The sequence below is a fragment of the Lithobates pipiens genome, unplaced genomic scaffold, assembly GCF_037356315.1.
Source record: "Lithobates pipiens isolate NorthernLeopardFrog02 unplaced genomic scaffold, aLitPip1_a1.2 Scaffold_10, whole genome shotgun sequence".
Classification (NCBI taxonomy): Eukaryota; Metazoa; Chordata; class Amphibia; order Anura; family Ranidae; genus Lithobates; species Lithobates pipiens.
The window spans coordinates 14,661,332-14,679,249 of NW_027507686.1; the positions used below are offsets into that span (position 1 = coordinate 14,661,332).

A 17,918-nucleotide genomic window follows, 5' to 3' on the forward strand; every position below is an offset into this window, starting at 1 on the left:
CTCACTTCCTGTCTGGTTTATAGAGGTCAGAGCAACAGGAAGTAGGGGGAAATTTCTAAAATGGGGACACAGCTCTAACAAAAACATTTTTTTTAAACTGATCTTTGCGAAAAAAAAAGTATGATGAACATTCTCCAAAGCAGACCCAGACAAAAATTTTAAAAAATGAAGTAACTGTAAACCCTTACATATACCCAGTGAAGTGACTGACCTCAGGTGATACATTAGGGTTGCCACCTGTCCAGGATTCACCCGGACAGTTCGGGTTTGGAATCCTGTGTCCGGGTTTCAGTCTGCCTGAAACCCAGACACATTATTTAGACTGGGCTGTGGCTCCCCAAGTAGCTTAGATAGTAACACAAAAATCTGTTGCCATTCGGGATCTGCTCTCTGAGGGTAGGTTTGGTATCACTGGGGGGGGGGGCATGATGTTAGTAAGAGCAGTTTGGCCACACCTACTGTTTGCCGCAGCGCACTGCATTACCACTTTCCTTGGGGGGCACCCAAAGGTGTCCCAGGTCTTTTATAATCCTATAGTGTATACTACGAAAAAAATGTGCCCTGTGCCGCTAAAGTGTTCGGGTTTGGCTTGAAGAAAAGGTGGCAACCCTATGATACATAGAGATCATACAAATCCTCCTACATACACTATAGCACCCCTCCCCCCCCTTTGCAGCTATAACAGCTTCAACTCTTCTGGAAAGGCCGTCCACAAGGTTTATGCGTGTTTGACCATTCTTCCAGAAGCGCCTTTGTGAAAGGGGGCAGAGTCTACCAGCTGAAAAGGCAGCAGTTGCAGTGCTAGCAATTTGGCCAAGCTATAACTTTAGACACTGAGCATGTGGATGGCTGGGATGGAATTTCTTTTTTACGGTTCACAACTGGGGTAGGGAAATTTGCCTGCGAAAATCAGATGGTGGTGTACTGCTAGCAGATTGGCTGCAAGTACTTGGGACACCTATTGCTATACCCTCATTCCTCTCAGTGCAGGTTTTTGAGAGGAATGGAGGTATAGTAGGGTTGGAGATCCCAGATGAGGAGCAAGGAGAAGTCCTTTTTTTTTCTTTGATGTGGGTCTTTCAAGCGCTGTTGCCAACGGACTGCATGGCAGGTCGTCATATGTCTGTTCAAGCATGTGGTGCCCAAGCAGGTGCTGTTCTGGCCACGCTTGATCTGCTTCAGACATAGGTTGCAAATAGCAACAGTGTGATATGCAGCACACGTGTCAAAAAAGGTCCACACCAAGGAACTTTTAAAAGTCAGTGGGGAGTCAGCAGCAGAGCTCTGCGGTGTGATGCAATAGGGTGGCTGCCTTTAAGCTGCCCCCTAGAGGACATCCTGCCTCATTGGAGTTGTGCCTCCTCCTCCTCTCTTCTCTCAGGCACCCAAGTACAGTCAGTGACCTCATCATCCCCTCCCTCCTCCTCACTGGAGCAAACCTGGCAGTATGCTGCAGCTGGGGGAACATGACTGTCAGTTTCTTGTCCTTCTTGAGCACCCCCTCTCTCTAGGCTGACGTTACTCCCTTCCTCAACCTGGGAACCAACATCAGAGCCTTCAAATCACTGCGCAACCTCCAGCAGTTTGTACCCAACACTGTGGTTGAATAATTCTGGGGACTCACCCGTTCATGATAGTGGGGCTACGGAAGAAATGACTGTGGACAAGGAGCCAGTGGAATAGGCCGAGGCAACTCTTCTGCATGTTCTGGCTCAATAACACGGGCAGCCACAGAAAAAAAAAAGGACAAGTGTGCCCCATTGCCACCTGCAGAGGATGCACCATGTCCACGACCACCACTGTTGACTGTAGACACAGAGGCTGCTTGCCCTCTTTTAGTGGCATGTGAGCGTCTGCCTCTCCTTAGTGGCCTTCCAGACATGATGTACTGTGTACACCACCAGAAGTGTAGTAGAAACTGTACACACTGTATTAGATACTGTGTAGACCACCTGAAGTGTATTAGAAACAGTACACCACAGAATGCACTGTAGATATAGGCTACACTGGATGTAGAGTATAGTATATATATATATATATATATATATTACACACACACATACACACGAGACGGTATATACAGTATGTATATAAATATGTATAAATACACTGGCACTAACTGAATAACCTGCCTACTTAATCTAAATCACGACGCTACCTCTCTGTCCACACCAACAACACTACACAGCGCTGTCGTGTAAGCAGCCTTATATAGTGTGGGGTGTGGACTTAGCAGAGGGCCCTGGGATTGGCCAAAGCCTGCAGGTCAGGTGCATGCTTTGGTCAATCATCATACAGCAATGCAATGCGATTTCGCAGTGCATTATGGGGCGTTCCATGGTGCTCGAGTTTTCTGCGAACGCCCCATAATGTTCGCTCTTCCACGAACGGGCAAACACCTGATGTTGGAGCCGAACATCAAGCTCATCCCTAGTTATAATAAAAAAATAAGTAAAAAAAGAGAAACCTGAAAATAATAAACAAATGCAGCCACCACATCTCAGGACTCGTATGCTGCAATGTACAGTGCTTTCAAAAAGTATTTATACCCTTCATAATTTTCCACATTTTGTCATCTTACAACCAAAAAGGTAAATGTATTTTATTGGGATTTTATGTGATAGACCAACACAAAGTGGCACATAATTGTGAAGTGGAAGGAAAATGTTAAATGGTTTTCAACATTTTTTACACATAAATATTTTAAAAAAGTGTGGGGGGCACATTTGTATGGCGCCCCCCTGAGTCAATTTTTTTTAGAACCGCCTTTCTCTGCAATTACAGCTGCAAGTCTTTTTGGGGGTGTCTCTACCAGCTTTGCACATCTATAGAAGGACATTTCTGCCCATTCTTCTTTGCAAAATATCTCAAGCTCTGTCAGATTGGATGGAGAGCGTCTGTGAACAGCAATTTTCAAGTTGGTTTTAGGTCTGGACTTTGACTGCACCAATCTAACACATGAATATGCTTTGATCTAAACCATTCCATTGTAGCTCTGGCTGTATGTTTCGGGTCGTTGTCCTGCTGGAAGGTGAACCTCTACCACAGTTTCAAGTCTTTTGCAGACTCTAAAGCCCCGTACACACGAGCGGACTTTTCAACATCCAAAGTCTGACGGAATGATTCCGGCAGACTATTCGATCGTGTGTGGGCTGCAATGGACTTTTGATTCGCAAAAGTCTGACAGACTTTAGAAATGGAACATGCTTCAAATTTTTCCGCCAGAACTCTGCCGGACCCAGTTCCTACCGAAAAATTCGCTCGTGTGTATGCTATTCCGACGGACTAAAACCGACGCTAGGGCAGGTATTGGCTACTGGCTATGAACTTCCTTATTCGAGTCCAGTCGTACGTCACCACGTTCGAATCCGTCGGAGTTTGGTGTGATTGTGTGTGGCCAAGTCCGCTCATTCGGAAAGTCCGTCAGAACTGAGGCAGAACTCCTTCGAAAGTCTGTCGGACATAAGTCTGGTCGTGTGTACGCGGCATAACAGATTTTCTTCTAAGACTGCCCTGTATTTGGCTCCATCCATCTTCCCATCAACTCTGACCAGATTCCCTATCCCTGCTGAAGAAAAGCATCCCCACAACATGATGCTGCCACCACCATGTTTCACGGTGGGGATGGTGTGTTCAGGGTGATGTGCAGTGTTAGTTTTCCACCACACATATTGTTTTGCTTTTAGGCCAAAAAGTTCAATTTTGGTCTCATCTGACCAGAGCACCTTCTTCCACATGTTTGCTGTGTCCCCCACATGGCCTCTCGCCATCTACAAATGGGACTTCTTATGGCTTTTTTTCACCAATGTCTTTCTTCTTGTCACTCTTCCATAAAGGACAGATTTGTGAATCACACGACTAATAGTTGTCCTGTGGACAGATTCTCCCACCTGAGCTGTGGATCTCTGCAGCTCCTCCAGAGTTACCATGGGGCTCTTGGTTCTTCTCTGATGAATGCTCTCCTTGCCCAGCCCAGTCAGTTTAGGTGGACGGCCATGTCTTGGTAGGTTTGCAGTTGTGCCATACTCTTTCCATTTTCCGATGATGGATTAAACAGTCCTCCCTCCATGAGATGTTCAAAGCTTGGGATATTTTTTTTTATAACCTAACCCTGCTTTATAATTCTCCACAACTTTATCCCTGACCTGTCTGGTGTGTTCCTTGGCCTTCGTGACGCTGTTTGTTCGCTAAGGTTCTCTAACAAACCTCTGAGCTGAGGGCTTCACAGAACAGCTGTATTTATACTGAGATTGAATTACACACAGGAGGACTCTATTTATTTAATTAGGTGACTTCAGAAGGCAATTGGTTCCACTTAGTAATTATGTGCCACTTTGTGTTGGTCTATCACATAAAATCCCAATAAAATACATTTACGTTTTTGGTTGTATCATGACAAAACGTGGAACACTTCAAGGGGTATGAATACTTTTTCAAGGCACTGTATATGACATGTTTGTACATTTCTGGGTTTAGATACGCTGTAACCATTGCGCTTTTTTTTCCCCCTTTTTTTTTACTAAATAATGCGACATTTTTGATGTGACTGGGACAGACTTGGCGATTCAGCCAATTGTTTATTTCAGTCTAAGCAGGCAAACTGGAACACCATCTGAGATAATTATGATGATAATTCACTTCCAATGTGGCCAACCATGTGAACGCAGCAAAACGTGGATTGTGACAACGCTCTACCCTCGTTACATATTATTAATTCCTATGAATGTCGGTATTCACTTACGGCTAAATCTGCCACCAACTATCCACGGCCCTCGGAGGGCACTGGAAATTTATAGTGATCTGATACATATTAGCTTATTCATTTACCATCTCATTAACCTACTTACAGCTCAAGGCAGGCAGATATAAAAATAAACACCAATTAGTGGTGTAATAATTATGTAGCCATTAAAATAAAGTATTTTGAAATGTAGTCGGTTCAACTAACTGAATTTGTCTTGAGATCAGGCTCCTGTCGTCCCTTTTACAGCAGCAATCAGACTAGAAGAGTGGGAGGAATGGTGCCCCATCGCTGGTGTCAGTGGAAGGAATTGTGCCCTATCATTGGTGTCATTGGGAGGAATTGTGCCCCCTCGTTGGTGTCATTGGGAGGAATTGTGCCCTATCATTGGTGTCATGGGGAGGAATTGTGCCCCCTCGTTGGTGTCATGGGGAGGAATTGTGCCCCCTCGTTGGTGTCATGGGGAGGAATTGTGCCCCATCATTGGTGTCTTTGGGAGGAATTGTGCCCCCTCGTTGGTGTCATGGGGAGGAATTGTGCCACATCGTTGGTGTCATGGGGAGGAATTGTGCCACATCTTTGGTGTCATTGGGAGGAATTGTGCCACATCGTTGGTGTCATTGGGAGGAATTGTGCCACATTATAGTTGTCATTGGTTGGAATTGTGCCACATTGTTGGTATCGGTGGATGAAATAGTGCCTCAAGGGCCAGATAAAAGCAAGCAAAGGGCCTCATCTGGCCCCCAGGCCGCAGTTTGGGGACCACTGCTCTATAGAACAGGTATTGAATTAAAAAGCTGATCTGATTAGATCTGATCAATAACATTTTCTTTAAGCAGAGGTTCGAATTACATGTGTGTGTGTGATGACTCAGGTCTTTTACATTACAGTTCCCCTCCTCTTATATCACAATCCCGTTCTTATATCAGTGTCATTTCCCCCCCCCCCCTCTATCATATCCCCCCCCCCACACCAGTGTCCTCTGCCCTCCTTCCCATTATAGCCCCAAGAAGCTCTGCTCCCCTTTACATCACAACCCCTCCACAGCTCTGCTGTGCTTTACATGACAGCCCCCCTGCAGCTGTCCCCCTTCACATCACAGTCCCCCGCAGCTCTGCCCCCTTCACATCACAGTCCCTCCAACTCCCCATCCCTGCTCTCCCTTTCATATCAAACCCCCCCCTTCACATCACAACCCCCTGCAGCTCTGCCCCTCCTTCACATCACAGCCCCCCTCAGCTCACTCCTCCCTTACATCACAGTCCCCCGCAGCTCTGCCCCCTTCACATCACAGTCCCCCCCAACTCCCCCCCTCCCTGCTCTCCCATTTCATATCAAACCCCCCCTTCACACCACAACCCCCTGTAGCTCTGCCCCTCCTTCACATCACAGCCCCCCCTCAGCTCACCCCTCCCTTACATTACAGCCCCCCACAGCTCTCCCTCCTTTACATTACAAGCCCCCACAGCTCTGCCCCTTAACTTTCCTATCCTACTCGGATACACAGAGTGGACAGCTGTGGATGGAGGGTGGGAGCGGAAGCTGCTGGAGATAACTTTTCACAGATATATATAGAAGTTAACTCCGGCAGCTCCTGCTCCCGTCCAAAGCTGCTGTGCATCCCGCTCTTCCCTCTGCAGTGATAATGACAGTGGTGGTGGGGACGGTGGCTGAGTGGGAACCAGCAGGACCACCAGATGTGACAGTAAATCAGTCCTGATCCGAACCATAGTCTGTCATTTAGTGACGTCTGCTCTACAGAAACCCTTGAAATAATTTTTAGGTCTTGGGGTACTCCTGAGAAAACCAACAAGGACAGTGGGCGCAATGCCCCTCATCCAGTGGTAATCAGAATTCCCCATTTCAAGATTATCAAAAAGATCACTGGTGTCATGCCGCTGTTTCTGCCATGTAGAATTGGCCTTGGAAGTATATAGGCTTCATCAGATCAATTAGCCAGAGCTCAAGAAACCCACCTAGCAACCTCTTGAGGAACCCTAAGGTTCCATAAAACCCTGGTTGAGAATGGCTGCCCAAGAAGTGGCTATAAACATAAATGAAGATTTTCGGAAAGCAAAAGGAAAACTTGTGTTACGTTTTAATAGAATGCAGTAGACAATCCTAAATAAAGCCCAATGAAGTCAACCAAAGTGAGTTCCTACTAAAACCGTTATGTTCAACAGAAAGGGATGAAATTGTATAGATGGAGCACTATTCCTCCCAATGAAACTATCGATGGGACACTATCCTTCCCATTTACACCAATGATGGGGCACCATTCCTCCCACTGAGACCATCGATGGAACACTATTCCTCCCACTAACAACAACAATGGGGCACCATTCCTCCTACTAAAACCAATGATGGGGCATTATTTACTCCTGCTGATGTCTGGAGATTTTTTACTCTCAACGGTCAAAGTCAGGCCTTCCTGAAGAACATTAAACTGGCCCTTTGTTTAGAAAGTTTGGAGACACCCGATTTAAAAGTTCTTTGAGAGTAAAAGGTTTGAGAAACGGTAAATAGACCTTGGAGACCCGAAGTCTACAAAATTTATCAGAAACTAGTGGGTGATTCATGAGGGGTCAACAGCTGTCACAGCTGTTTGGTCAAGTGATCTGTCCCGGCCTCCATCATTCTACAGCACCCCTCTAGCCAACCTGCAGGGGGCAGTTTATAGTTGGCACCAAGGTCTATTTGTCAACCTACACCTACCCACAGCACCTGCCTAAAACCAATTAAAAGGTGGACTGAAAGCTTTCAATTCATTTGCCCATCTAGCCGCATTCATTCAACTTATTTTCTGAAGCTTTTGTTGCTTTGCCTGCAGAAATTTCTAAGACAAACACCTTGTTTGTGCGCTGACCTTTATTTTAGAAGTGAAATGCGTTGTCACACCAGCGACATGGCATTCTGTATAATCAGCCCGTAGTAGAATACAAAGCTGAATAGCATTACGCCGTTCTCCTGCCATTAGGGCAAGTAGATCCATCGAGCACGGCTGACGTTCCAAGGGAGCGAAAACATCAAGATTAATGCTTTCAGTAAATTAGAGGAATGAACGAAAGGGTGACCGCAACATTTGAATGCCAATAAATGCAAAATAATGCATTTGGGACACAAAAATCCAGGCGGAACGAAGGATTAATGGCATTCTACTGACAAGCGGAGCAACAATGGGAGAGCGACGGGAAGAACGAGACATTATTTCATGTGATTTAAAGGCGAGGGGGAAAAAAAAAACACATCATTTGAATTGCTGGGTGGGTGGATGGTGTATGGAATAGGAAATTAAACCAGTCGTCTTTTCATCTGGAAGGAAATGAACACCGAGGCTCCTTTTATTTCCAGATCTTTTAATATTCTTCAAGGATAACGGTGCTCTTAAAACAAATTGGCGGCGTTGAAGGGAAACTCTGCTTTTGCTACACAAACCATATAGTATTTTAAGCCCAATTGAAGCCAATGGAATAGGGATGCAGTTAATTAGACATTGCACTAATTACCTCCTTTTTAATAATCTGACTACCCTTTCCCGTTACGGTGGTTGTTCAGGGAGTCTGAATATGACTGAGTGGTCCAATGGGCATCAGGGTTTGACCCAGTGCCCCTAGTAATCAGCACTTAGTGGTAGACCTGGTCAGACACATCCCTCCCTTCCTCCACAATACAAGTCTCTTGTGCAGAGGGGTGTGACTGCTACTCTGCTCTGCCAGCACAGAGCACTGGAGTGGAGTTGCAAAAAGCAGCATTTGCACAGAGCAATTATAACATGTGGGGTACAGCACTAGTTTTGGCGATTTCAGTTTAAGTCACTGAAATAAAGGTGCAGTTAGAAAGACTGCAATAAATACTGTAATTTTTATAGCATTACCACAATTTCCTGTTACAGCAGTTGTGCAGGGAGTCTGAATATGGCCACAAAGTCCAGTGGGCACTAGAGGTTTACCTAGTGCTCTTGGAAATCAGCACTCAGTAGTAGACCTGATCAGACACACCCCTCTCTTCCTCCACAATACAGGTCCCTTGTGCAGAGGGGTGTGGCTGCTACTCTGCTCTGCCAGCACAGAGCACCGGAGTGGAGTTTTAAGAAGCAGCATTTCTACAGAGCAATTATAACATGTGGGGTACAAGCAGGGGCATCGGGAGGGGGTGGCTAGGGGGGGGCTGAAGCCCCGTAAGTGACCCCGAAAAGCCCAGAGTCTCAGGCATGCAGCTCTCCATTGTTAGCCCCAAGTGGCGAGTGCTGGGACCCATCTGATCCCGAATGTGGCCGAGTGCCATAGCAGGTCCCGCCTTCTGGAGCCTGCAATGCCTATGATGGACATCCCACTGGTCAGGGGCGTAACTATAGGGGGTGCAGCAGTCGCGACCGCAACTGGGCCCTGTGATGCAGGGGGCCCATGCAGCCCCCTCTACATATGACTGGCAGCAGCATAGGCAGCTAGGGGTACCAGTGCACCATGCACACGGGTGGTGGAGGTGGAGGGTGACTAGCAGAGCTCCATGCTCGACTATCGCACTGGCTGCTCTTTAGTTGTGCACTCCCCGCATGACCTGTGTCCTCGGCCGGCTCCTCAGAGTACCCCTCTCCTGCTCCATGCATTGCCGCTCAGTCCGATGTCTGTTCTCCCCAGCCAGAGTCCCGCCCCCCCTGAGTACGGACCACACTGCACTGCATACTTCTCCTGGGTAAACAAACTTTAAGTACACAGATGCAGTTCAGCCCTATGAGAGACCCCCGGAGGACACTGCAGGCTTGTCTGCCAGCCCCCCTCCTCCCCCGTCATACACAGATGATGAAAGGTCTTTCTGGGAGATATGCTGATCGCCCGTCCAGCACACTGGATGGAGCCCAGGCCAACATGGATGAGTGCGCGGCCTGCAGCTTGGTCATGGTGAGTGAGAGGACCCCATCCCCCACACACCATTACATACCCCCTCCATCTCCCCCTGGGGACAGGGACCCCTTCTCACGTGGGGACAGGGACCCCCACCTCCCCTGGGGACAGGGACCCCCACCTCCCCTGGGGACAGGGACCCCTTCTCATCTGGGGGCAGTAACTTCATCTGCCCTGGAGAAAGGGACCTCATCTCTTCTGGGGACGGGGACCCCATCCTGCCTAGGCACAGTCCCCCAATGGGGCACCTAAAAATGTAAAATAATAAAAAATAAAAAAACTACTGATACCAGTGGTGGAACTACAGGGCTCACAAAGGTTATACCTGTGAGCACGCCCTGGAGTTCCACCGCCGGACTCTGAGGGAAGGGCCCTGGCTGGGGTTCAGGGGGGCCCTTCATGGTTTATGCATCAGGGCCCTGAAGGTTCTAGTTACGCCACTGCCACTGGTCCAATGCCGGGACCGTGGGACGTGGGATGTCCATCATAGGTGCTGCAGGCTCCAGAAGGCAGGAATTACAATGCGGCCGCCGTGCCACATCGCCGCTCGAGTGGGCTGCTCTCCCCTCCTCTTCTCCTCTGACTGACTGGCTGCTGTGACACCGCACACCACGGCTGAGCTGAGGTAGGTCAGACAGTGTATGTAAATGTCAGTGTATGTGGGTCAGGCAGGTCAGTGTAGGTAGGTCACTGTAGGTAAGTCACTACCGTCAGTGTAGGTAGGTCAGTGTATGTAAATGTCAGTGTATGTAGGTCAGGCAGGTCAGTGTAGGTAGGTCAGTGTATGTAGGTCACTACTGTCAGTGTATGTAGGTCACTACCGTCAGTGTATGTAGGTCAGGTAGGTCATGGCCCAGCCAAAACAAAAGCCTGCATCACGTACAACACCCCACCCCACCCCCCGTTTCCAGCCTTGGACTTCTGGCTGAAGCCCCTGTTCTTTTTGCCACCTAGCAACGCCCCTGGGTACAAGACTAGTTAGCGATTTCAGTTCAAGTAACTGAAATAAGAATGCAGTTAGAAAGGTTTTGCACTACTTCCATTTTTTTTTGCATTACCACAATTTCCTGTTACAGCAGTTGTGCGGGGAGTCTGACTATGATCGCAAAGTCCAATGGGCACTAGAGGTTTACCTAGTGCTCCTGGAAATCAGCACTCAGTAGTAGACCTGGTCAGACACACCCCTCTCTTCCTCCACAATGCAAGTCTCTTGTGCAGAGGGCTGTGACTGCTACTCTGATCTGCCAGCACAGAGCACTGGAGTAGAGTTGCAAAAAGCAGCATAAACCTCTCCACAACTTTATCCCTGACCTGTCTGATGTGTTACTTGGCCTTCGTGATGCTGTTTGTTCACTAAGGTTCTCTAACAAACCTCTGAGGGCTTCACAGAACAACTGTATTGATACTGAGATTAAATTACACACAGATGGACTCTATTTACTAATTAGGTGACTTCTGAAGGCAATTGGTTCCACCAGATTTTAGTTAGGGTTATCAGAGTATAAAGTGGGCTGAATACAAATGCACCTCACACTTTTCACATATTTATTTGTAAAACCATTTGAAAACTATTTATAATTTTCCTTCCACTTCATAGTTATGTGCCACTTTGTGTTGGTCTATCACATAAAATCCCAATAAAATACAATTATGTTTTTGGTTGTAACATGACAAAATGTGGAAAATTTCAGGGGGTATGAATACTTTTTCAAGGCACTGTATGTGTTTGTACCCACCGTCATTACAGCATCAAGGTGATTGACAGCATTGCTCATGTTGAGCACAAATGGCACATATTAGTGGACCTCTCCTTGAAGTCATAGTCAAATAACTAAACATTTCTGGGATGCTGTTGACTCTCTCTTACCTCCATGAATATAGACGTAGACTTCCTTGTGGCCTTCTTTGTGTCCATTATCATTTTCATCTCCGATGGTTATCGTCAGCGTATTTGTGGCACTCATCGGTGGGTTCCCACTATCGGTTACAATCACAGGAAGATGAAACTCTTTCTCTTTTTCCCGATCAAAGATTCTCTGAGTTTGGATTGAGGCTGTGTTATTTCTATGGTCAACAAGCAGGAAGTCGGAGGAATTCTGGAGGTCACTTGGAAGGGAAAACCGAAAAGGTGGCCCATTCCCTGGAGAGTCTGCATCTACGACATACAACAAATAAGAGCTTTCGTTCATACGTAAAGTCTGTGGCCAAGCTGCATTTTCCCAAACTACAGGCATATACAAGCCGTCAAACCTTGGACCATTGTCATTGACATCTAGAAGGGTGAGATACACTGTTGCTGTGCCCGTTTGTGCCGGAGAACCATTATCAATGGCCAGAATGACTAGAGCATACTGTGACATGGTTTCCCGGTCCAGTGATTTAGCCACTAGCAAGGAACCACTTTGGTCAACATAAAATTCTTCAAGAACATCTGAGTCTGATTGAATATTGTAAGATATCTGCCCATTTTCGCTTGAATCGGCATCTGTAGCTGTCACTTGAGTTATAATGCTTCCTATAGTTATATTTTCGAAAAAAGGTGCCACGTGAACCACTGATGGACTAAAGATAGGAGGGTGGTCATTATAATCTTGTAATTCTATCAGGCAATAAGAAGTAGTAGAAAACTCTAAATCTTCTACTTTGATGGTGAGATTAAACCAACGCTCATGAGGGTTTTCGTAATCCAGTTTCTTTTTCAATTTTATTTCGGCCAGGTGGTTCTTCCTTCCATTTTCAATGGAAAATTTTTGATCAGGATCTCCCTCGATAATGCTGAAGGTCAGTAAAGCGTTTTCTCCAACATCCTCATCGAGGGCAGAGACCTGAAGGACCTTAAAGTTGACTTCACTGGTTTCCGGAATGACTGCAGTCCAAACATCTTGCGTAAATCTTGGGGCATGATCATTAATATCTACCACTGTGACTGTTGCCGTACCTGTGGTCGACAGTCCACCACCGTCTTTAACTTCTACCCAAATCAAATAAGTATCATTCTTTTCTCTATCAATGTCTCCAACAGCTGTATAGATGGTACCAGTCTCATTATTTATTTTAAACATATTTTGGCTTGATAAATCCAATGGACTGGGCACTATCGAGTAAGTCAAAATGGCATTTCGGCCTTCGTTTTTATCATCGAGATCTATGGCTGCCATCTCCATGACTGAGGTACTTGGTGGTGAATGTTCAACCACGCTGGCATTACAAATGTTAAAAGTGCAGAGGAACTGTGGGGCATTGTCATTAATGTCCTGTACGTAGATGATCACATCAGTAAATCCCGTAAGACCATCCCCATCGTCATCAGTGGCCAATACCACAAATCTCCACACTGCATGTTCTTCACGGTCCAGGGTCAGCAGGGCAAATATTTGTCCCGTCTTTTCAGTTATGGTAAAGACCGTTTCAGCACCACTTCCATGAAGAGAATACTTTAAACCTCCCAATTCACTATGGTCTGGATCGTTAGCAGAGACCTGGGTGGTGTGAGAAGAAACATTAATAATAATAAAAAAAAATCACAAATAAACACTATGGACATATTTATAAAGAAGTGAATCTCATATTCACCAAACATTCACTGCAGGTGAATCGTCAAGGTCCAAGTGTTTTAGTGCTCAATTTATCACCTATAAATGTTTGGTGAAAGTCACATTGATTCTAACTATACGCCTAAGTCGTGTAGAGAATCTGGAAGGTACCCACTGATTACCCATTGGTTTTCTAAAACATTTAGAAGTTCTACATGGCTAAAATTAGATGTGATTGTAGAGCCACCTTTATAGGGAACATTTTTTTGCTCTGCTTTACACTGGATGGTGTCCCCTAGCACTTTTTAGATTCTCTATGCATTTCTAGAGAGAATTCATTAGCTTGTTTAGACACCATTTGAAGGAGAATTGTGTAAGGCGAAGGTTGGAGAGGAGAGAATTAAGTTGACCTAGAGCAGTAGTGCTCAACCTTCAGGCCTCAGCCTCCCTTTTCCTGGGCTTCCAGTCAGCTGCATATCCCCTAACCTCTCACAGTGCCTCCCAGCTCCCATAGTGCCCCCAACCTTCCATAGTGGCCTGCAGTTCCTCTCATCCTCCCACAGTGCCCCAAGCTTTCCAAGTGCCCTCAGCCCCCAACAATGCCCCACAATCTCCCAGAGGGCCCTTCAAACTCCCACAGTGCCACCCAGCCCCCTTCAGAGACCCCATCTTCCACAGTTGCCTCAGCCCACGCTAGGAGCCACCAAAGTCTGCTGAAGCGTGCACTAACCCTCTCCAGTACCCCCATCCCCCCTGGTGTTACCCAGCCCCACCAAGATCCCTTCAGCATTTCAACATATCTATACTTTTCTTTCTTGGAAACCATCTTTGTTGAGTCCCGGTCTGTCATTACCACCTCAGCTCCCACCAGTGATAACCCTAGGGGTTTTCTGATCCATGTTGGCACTTTGCTACTGCATAGGCACACACAGTGTAAGTACTTTTGAGAGTTGTTTTGGGGGGGTTTCTCCTAGGTAAGATTACCTCTAATTATTCTATTTTATCTTAATCTCCTTCCGTGACCGGGTCAGACCTTACAGATATTCTTGTTACTATTATACTACAGCATTCAGTTTTCCATGTGCATGCTCCTGAAGAGTGGATGAGTAAACTTTTTACACCTGCCTGCTTCATTTAAAGTCCCAACCCCCAGTCCTCCTGTTTGTTTCAATTATATAGGGATGGAGGCAATTGACCTTACCCGGTCACCGCCTCATTTAAAGTCCCAACATTTTTCCTTTTCTTCTATATCTATACTTTAATTGTGTTTATTTTATTTTGTTTTACTATTGGGACATGGGAGGTTTTGGAAGAATTTACTGGGCCCAAGTTTGAATCAAGTTGAGACCCATTGGTCTAAGGCAGTGATTCTCAACCAGGGTTCCGTGGAACCCTAGTGTTCCTCCAGAGGTTGCTAGGGATTCCTTCAGCATTGGGCCATTTCTGCCTCTCAGATAAGTTTCCAAGGTCACCGTTGATATTTTTAGCTATCTGTAAGGAGGTCATTCTTCCCAATGACCACAAGTGTAAGGACCATTCTTCCCACTGCCCATCAACCTAATGTATCATGAGTTGTAAATTTCTCATTTTTAGCAGGGGTTCCCCCGAAACTGGAAAACTATTTCAAGGGTTCCTTTGTGTTGAAAAGGTTGAGAAAGGCTGGTCTAAGGTGAACATGGGAAAGTTGACTTGTTTATTAAACAATAACTAGTTGAATTATAGGTAATGAAAACCTGGACTATGAACCAGGAGCATTAAACGGCATTTAGAAACACGGAAAAAAAAATCCTTACCTGTAGCACAAACACTGGCAAGTCAACCAGCCCCTCTGTGACACTTCCTCGATATTCATTCAAAGAAAAGACTGGGGCCTCATCATTTTTGTTCAACACGCTGATGGTCACAGTGGCATAATCCTCCCTTTTCCCATCAGATGCCAACAGGGTGAGCACATAGACCTTCACCTCCTCATAATCCAGGGGGTGCACAATTAAAATGGCGCCCGTCTCTGGGTTGACATCCAGCACTCCGCCAATGTTACCTGATGTGATTTGATATCGGATATTTGCATTCATACCTGAAGAAAGAATTTGATATTTTTTTACCACATTTAAATGAGTTGTTTCAAGTAAGGGATCTTAGAGAATTTGCATCTGATGTGCTGAGACCAATACAAGAAGGATTCTGATAGACGCCTATGGATTACTGCAGTTTTAAATTAGAACTATTTTATTGCATGTGAGCTTATAAATTTAAAGAATATTTTGCTAATAAAACAAATATGAAAAGGTGTCTGATTTCACCATCCCAAAAACTGATCTCAAAGAATAAGCATCCCGCAGATACCCTTTCCCCTCACCCCCTCTAACTAATCAACAGGGTACAATAAAGTACCTAAAAGTTCCTTTAACTTACCTTAATCCGTGTGTCATGCGACACGTGTTCCAAGTCTTCCATCCTACTCAATACTGAGAAGAAGAGACTTTTTTCTGGGTACCCACATTGCTGCGGGTGATGTGAACATTTTCTAATGGCTGTCAACAGTGGTGTTCTCTCAGGCTCCAGAAGACTACACGAGATGACGTCTCCACCAGGTGACTTATCGGTGCAGGCATAGGTTGATGTGCTGGATCAACAGTCTCCACTTCCAGAAGTGATGCCAGCAAGGGAAATATATATACTCTTTTATTAGTGCATGGTCACAGCAATTAAAGAGGGAGTCCGCCGGGAGTCCGCGTTTTTTTTTTTTTTTTAAAGCCAGCAGCTACAAATACTGCAGCTGCTGACTTTTAAAATAGTGACACTTACCTGTCCAGCGCGCCCGCGATGTCGGCACCCGAAGCCGATCTCTCGATCGTCTCTCGGGTGCTGCCGCCGCCATCTTGGGTATGGGAATCGGGAAGTGGAGCCTTTCGGCTTCATTTCCCGGTTCCCTACTGCGCATGCGCGAGTCGCGCTGCGCAATAAGGATGGACCCGCTGCCTCTGGGATCTGTGTGTTTCCCAGCAGGCAGCGGGGGACTTTCGGAAAGGGGCGTAATCTACGCCCCTTTCCGCAGAGAGCTATCCCGGAAGTGGGTGCAGATACCTGTACTGTACAGGTACCTGCACCCCCCTCCCCCCTGAAAGGTGCCAATTGTGGCGCCGGAGGGGGGGAGGGTTCCAATGAGCGGAAGGTCCACTTTAGGGTGGACCTCCGCTTTAAGTAAGCCAATGTTTCAGGGCTAGGCAGAATCCCTTTCTCAAGACAACATAGAGCCTATGTTGCCTTGAGGGAAGAACCCTGTGTGGCTCTGAAACGTTGGCTAACTTGACTAATGCAACATTGCACTAATAAAAGAGTGTGCATGTTTGTGACCAAATGCTGTCTCATCATTTCACTGTGGTTTGCATTGGATCATCCACTATGGTCACTATGAGTACTCATACAGTATGAAAACATGGTTGGAAACGGAAAGAAATGCAGTCCTCTGATTTAAGCCAAGGAAATATGACACTTAGCCCTTGTACACACGGTCGGAGATTCCGACGGAATGTTTCCTATCGGACCGTTTTGTCGGATATTCCGACTGTGTGTGGTCTGCATCGGACTGTTTCCGTCGGAATATCCGACGGACCAAGTTTTCCAACTTGCCGGTAAAACTTTCAGACAAAATGCTCCTATCGGACATACTCCGATCATGTGTAGCCTACTCCGACGGACAAAGTGCCACGCATGCTCAGATCAAATTCCTAGACCAAAGCTATTGGCTCCTAGCCTGAATGTAGTCCCGTCGTAACAAAATAACGTCATCACGTTATGTACAATCGGATTTTCCGACAACTTAGTCTGACCGTGTGTATGCAACATCACTTCCGGACCTCTTCTGGAATTAATCCGTCGGAATTACTCCGACGGATTTAGTTGTCGGAATCTCCGACCGTGTGTACAAGGGCTAAGTTTGGTTGAGCAAAAAAAGGTTTCATATATATATATATATATATATATATATATATATATATATATATATATATATATATATATATAAAGAGGGTTTTGCCCTCAAAATGTTTCAGCACTATACACAATTGAGGCAGCAACAGAAGGTTGCTGAACGTGTCCTACAGTTAGTCCTTGAGGGAATCTATACTTGGGTGGATGCCATGATTTATATTCCGTTTTTTGCAAGCTTTTCATACTCAAGCATTTCAGTATGAAAAGTATTTATTAATACAATTTTATTGAAGAGTTTGCACAAGACCGATGCACTCTTTTTTGTCTTTTAGTGAAGGTGCTAGTGAATATTTCTGAATATTTTAATATTGGGAGATTTTATTTTTTGAATATTCATTTTTGGGAGATTTGTGGGAAGGGGGGAGATGGGTATAATACTTTTTCTGGAGAAGGGCTTTAAAGGACAAGTTGTCTACTACCCATGAGTTAGTTTATGTGGCCAGTAAATTTATTTAAAATAAAATTATCAAAAGGAATAAAATGGAGGCTGCCACTCCTTACCACATTTTCTAAAATGACTAGTTGCCCAGCTGCCCTACTCACCATCCTTCTTCAATACCTTAAGTTATTGACCCAAAACTAGCAAGCAATAAAGACTTTCCGCTGGCTCTCCTGATCTTCCATGTGGCTCAGATGGTAGTAAAGTCAACTGGTTTGCATAACAAACCATCCAATTATTTTCAGATGGTGGACGCCAAAGGCAATATAATGTCAGTAGGTTTTCTCTTTTCATAGCACACCTAAATTCAA

At 45.7% G+C, this 17,918-nt stretch overlaps 2 protein-coding genes across 2 annotated transcripts in view; one reads left to right on the plus strand and one right to left on the minus strand.

Moving 5' to 3' along the window:
- LOC143927518 (neural-cadherin-like) overlaps positions 1–15,250 on the minus strand; it is a 55,795-nt gene extending 40,545 nt beyond the window's left edge. The window contains exons 1-2 of the mRNA XM_077451625.1: positions 14,969–15,250; positions 11,510–13,121 (exon numbers count right to left, since the gene is read on the minus strand). Of these exons, the coding sequence (XP_077307751.1) occupies positions 11,510–13,121; positions 14,969–15,250 (1,894 nt within the window). The remainder of the gene's footprint in view (positions 1–11,509; positions 13,122–14,968) is intronic.
- Positions 15,251–17,801: 2,551 nt separating this feature from the next.
- The window catches only part of LOC143941356 (protein C-mannosyl-transferase DPY19L3-like), a 49,486-nt gene continuing 49,369 nt past the window's right edge, over positions 17,802–17,918 (plus strand). Inside the window, exon 1 of the mRNA XM_077463331.1 lies at positions 17,802–17,882. Coding sequence (XP_077319457.1) covers positions 17,802–17,882 — 81 coding nt within the window. The remainder of the gene's footprint in view (positions 17,883–17,918) is intronic.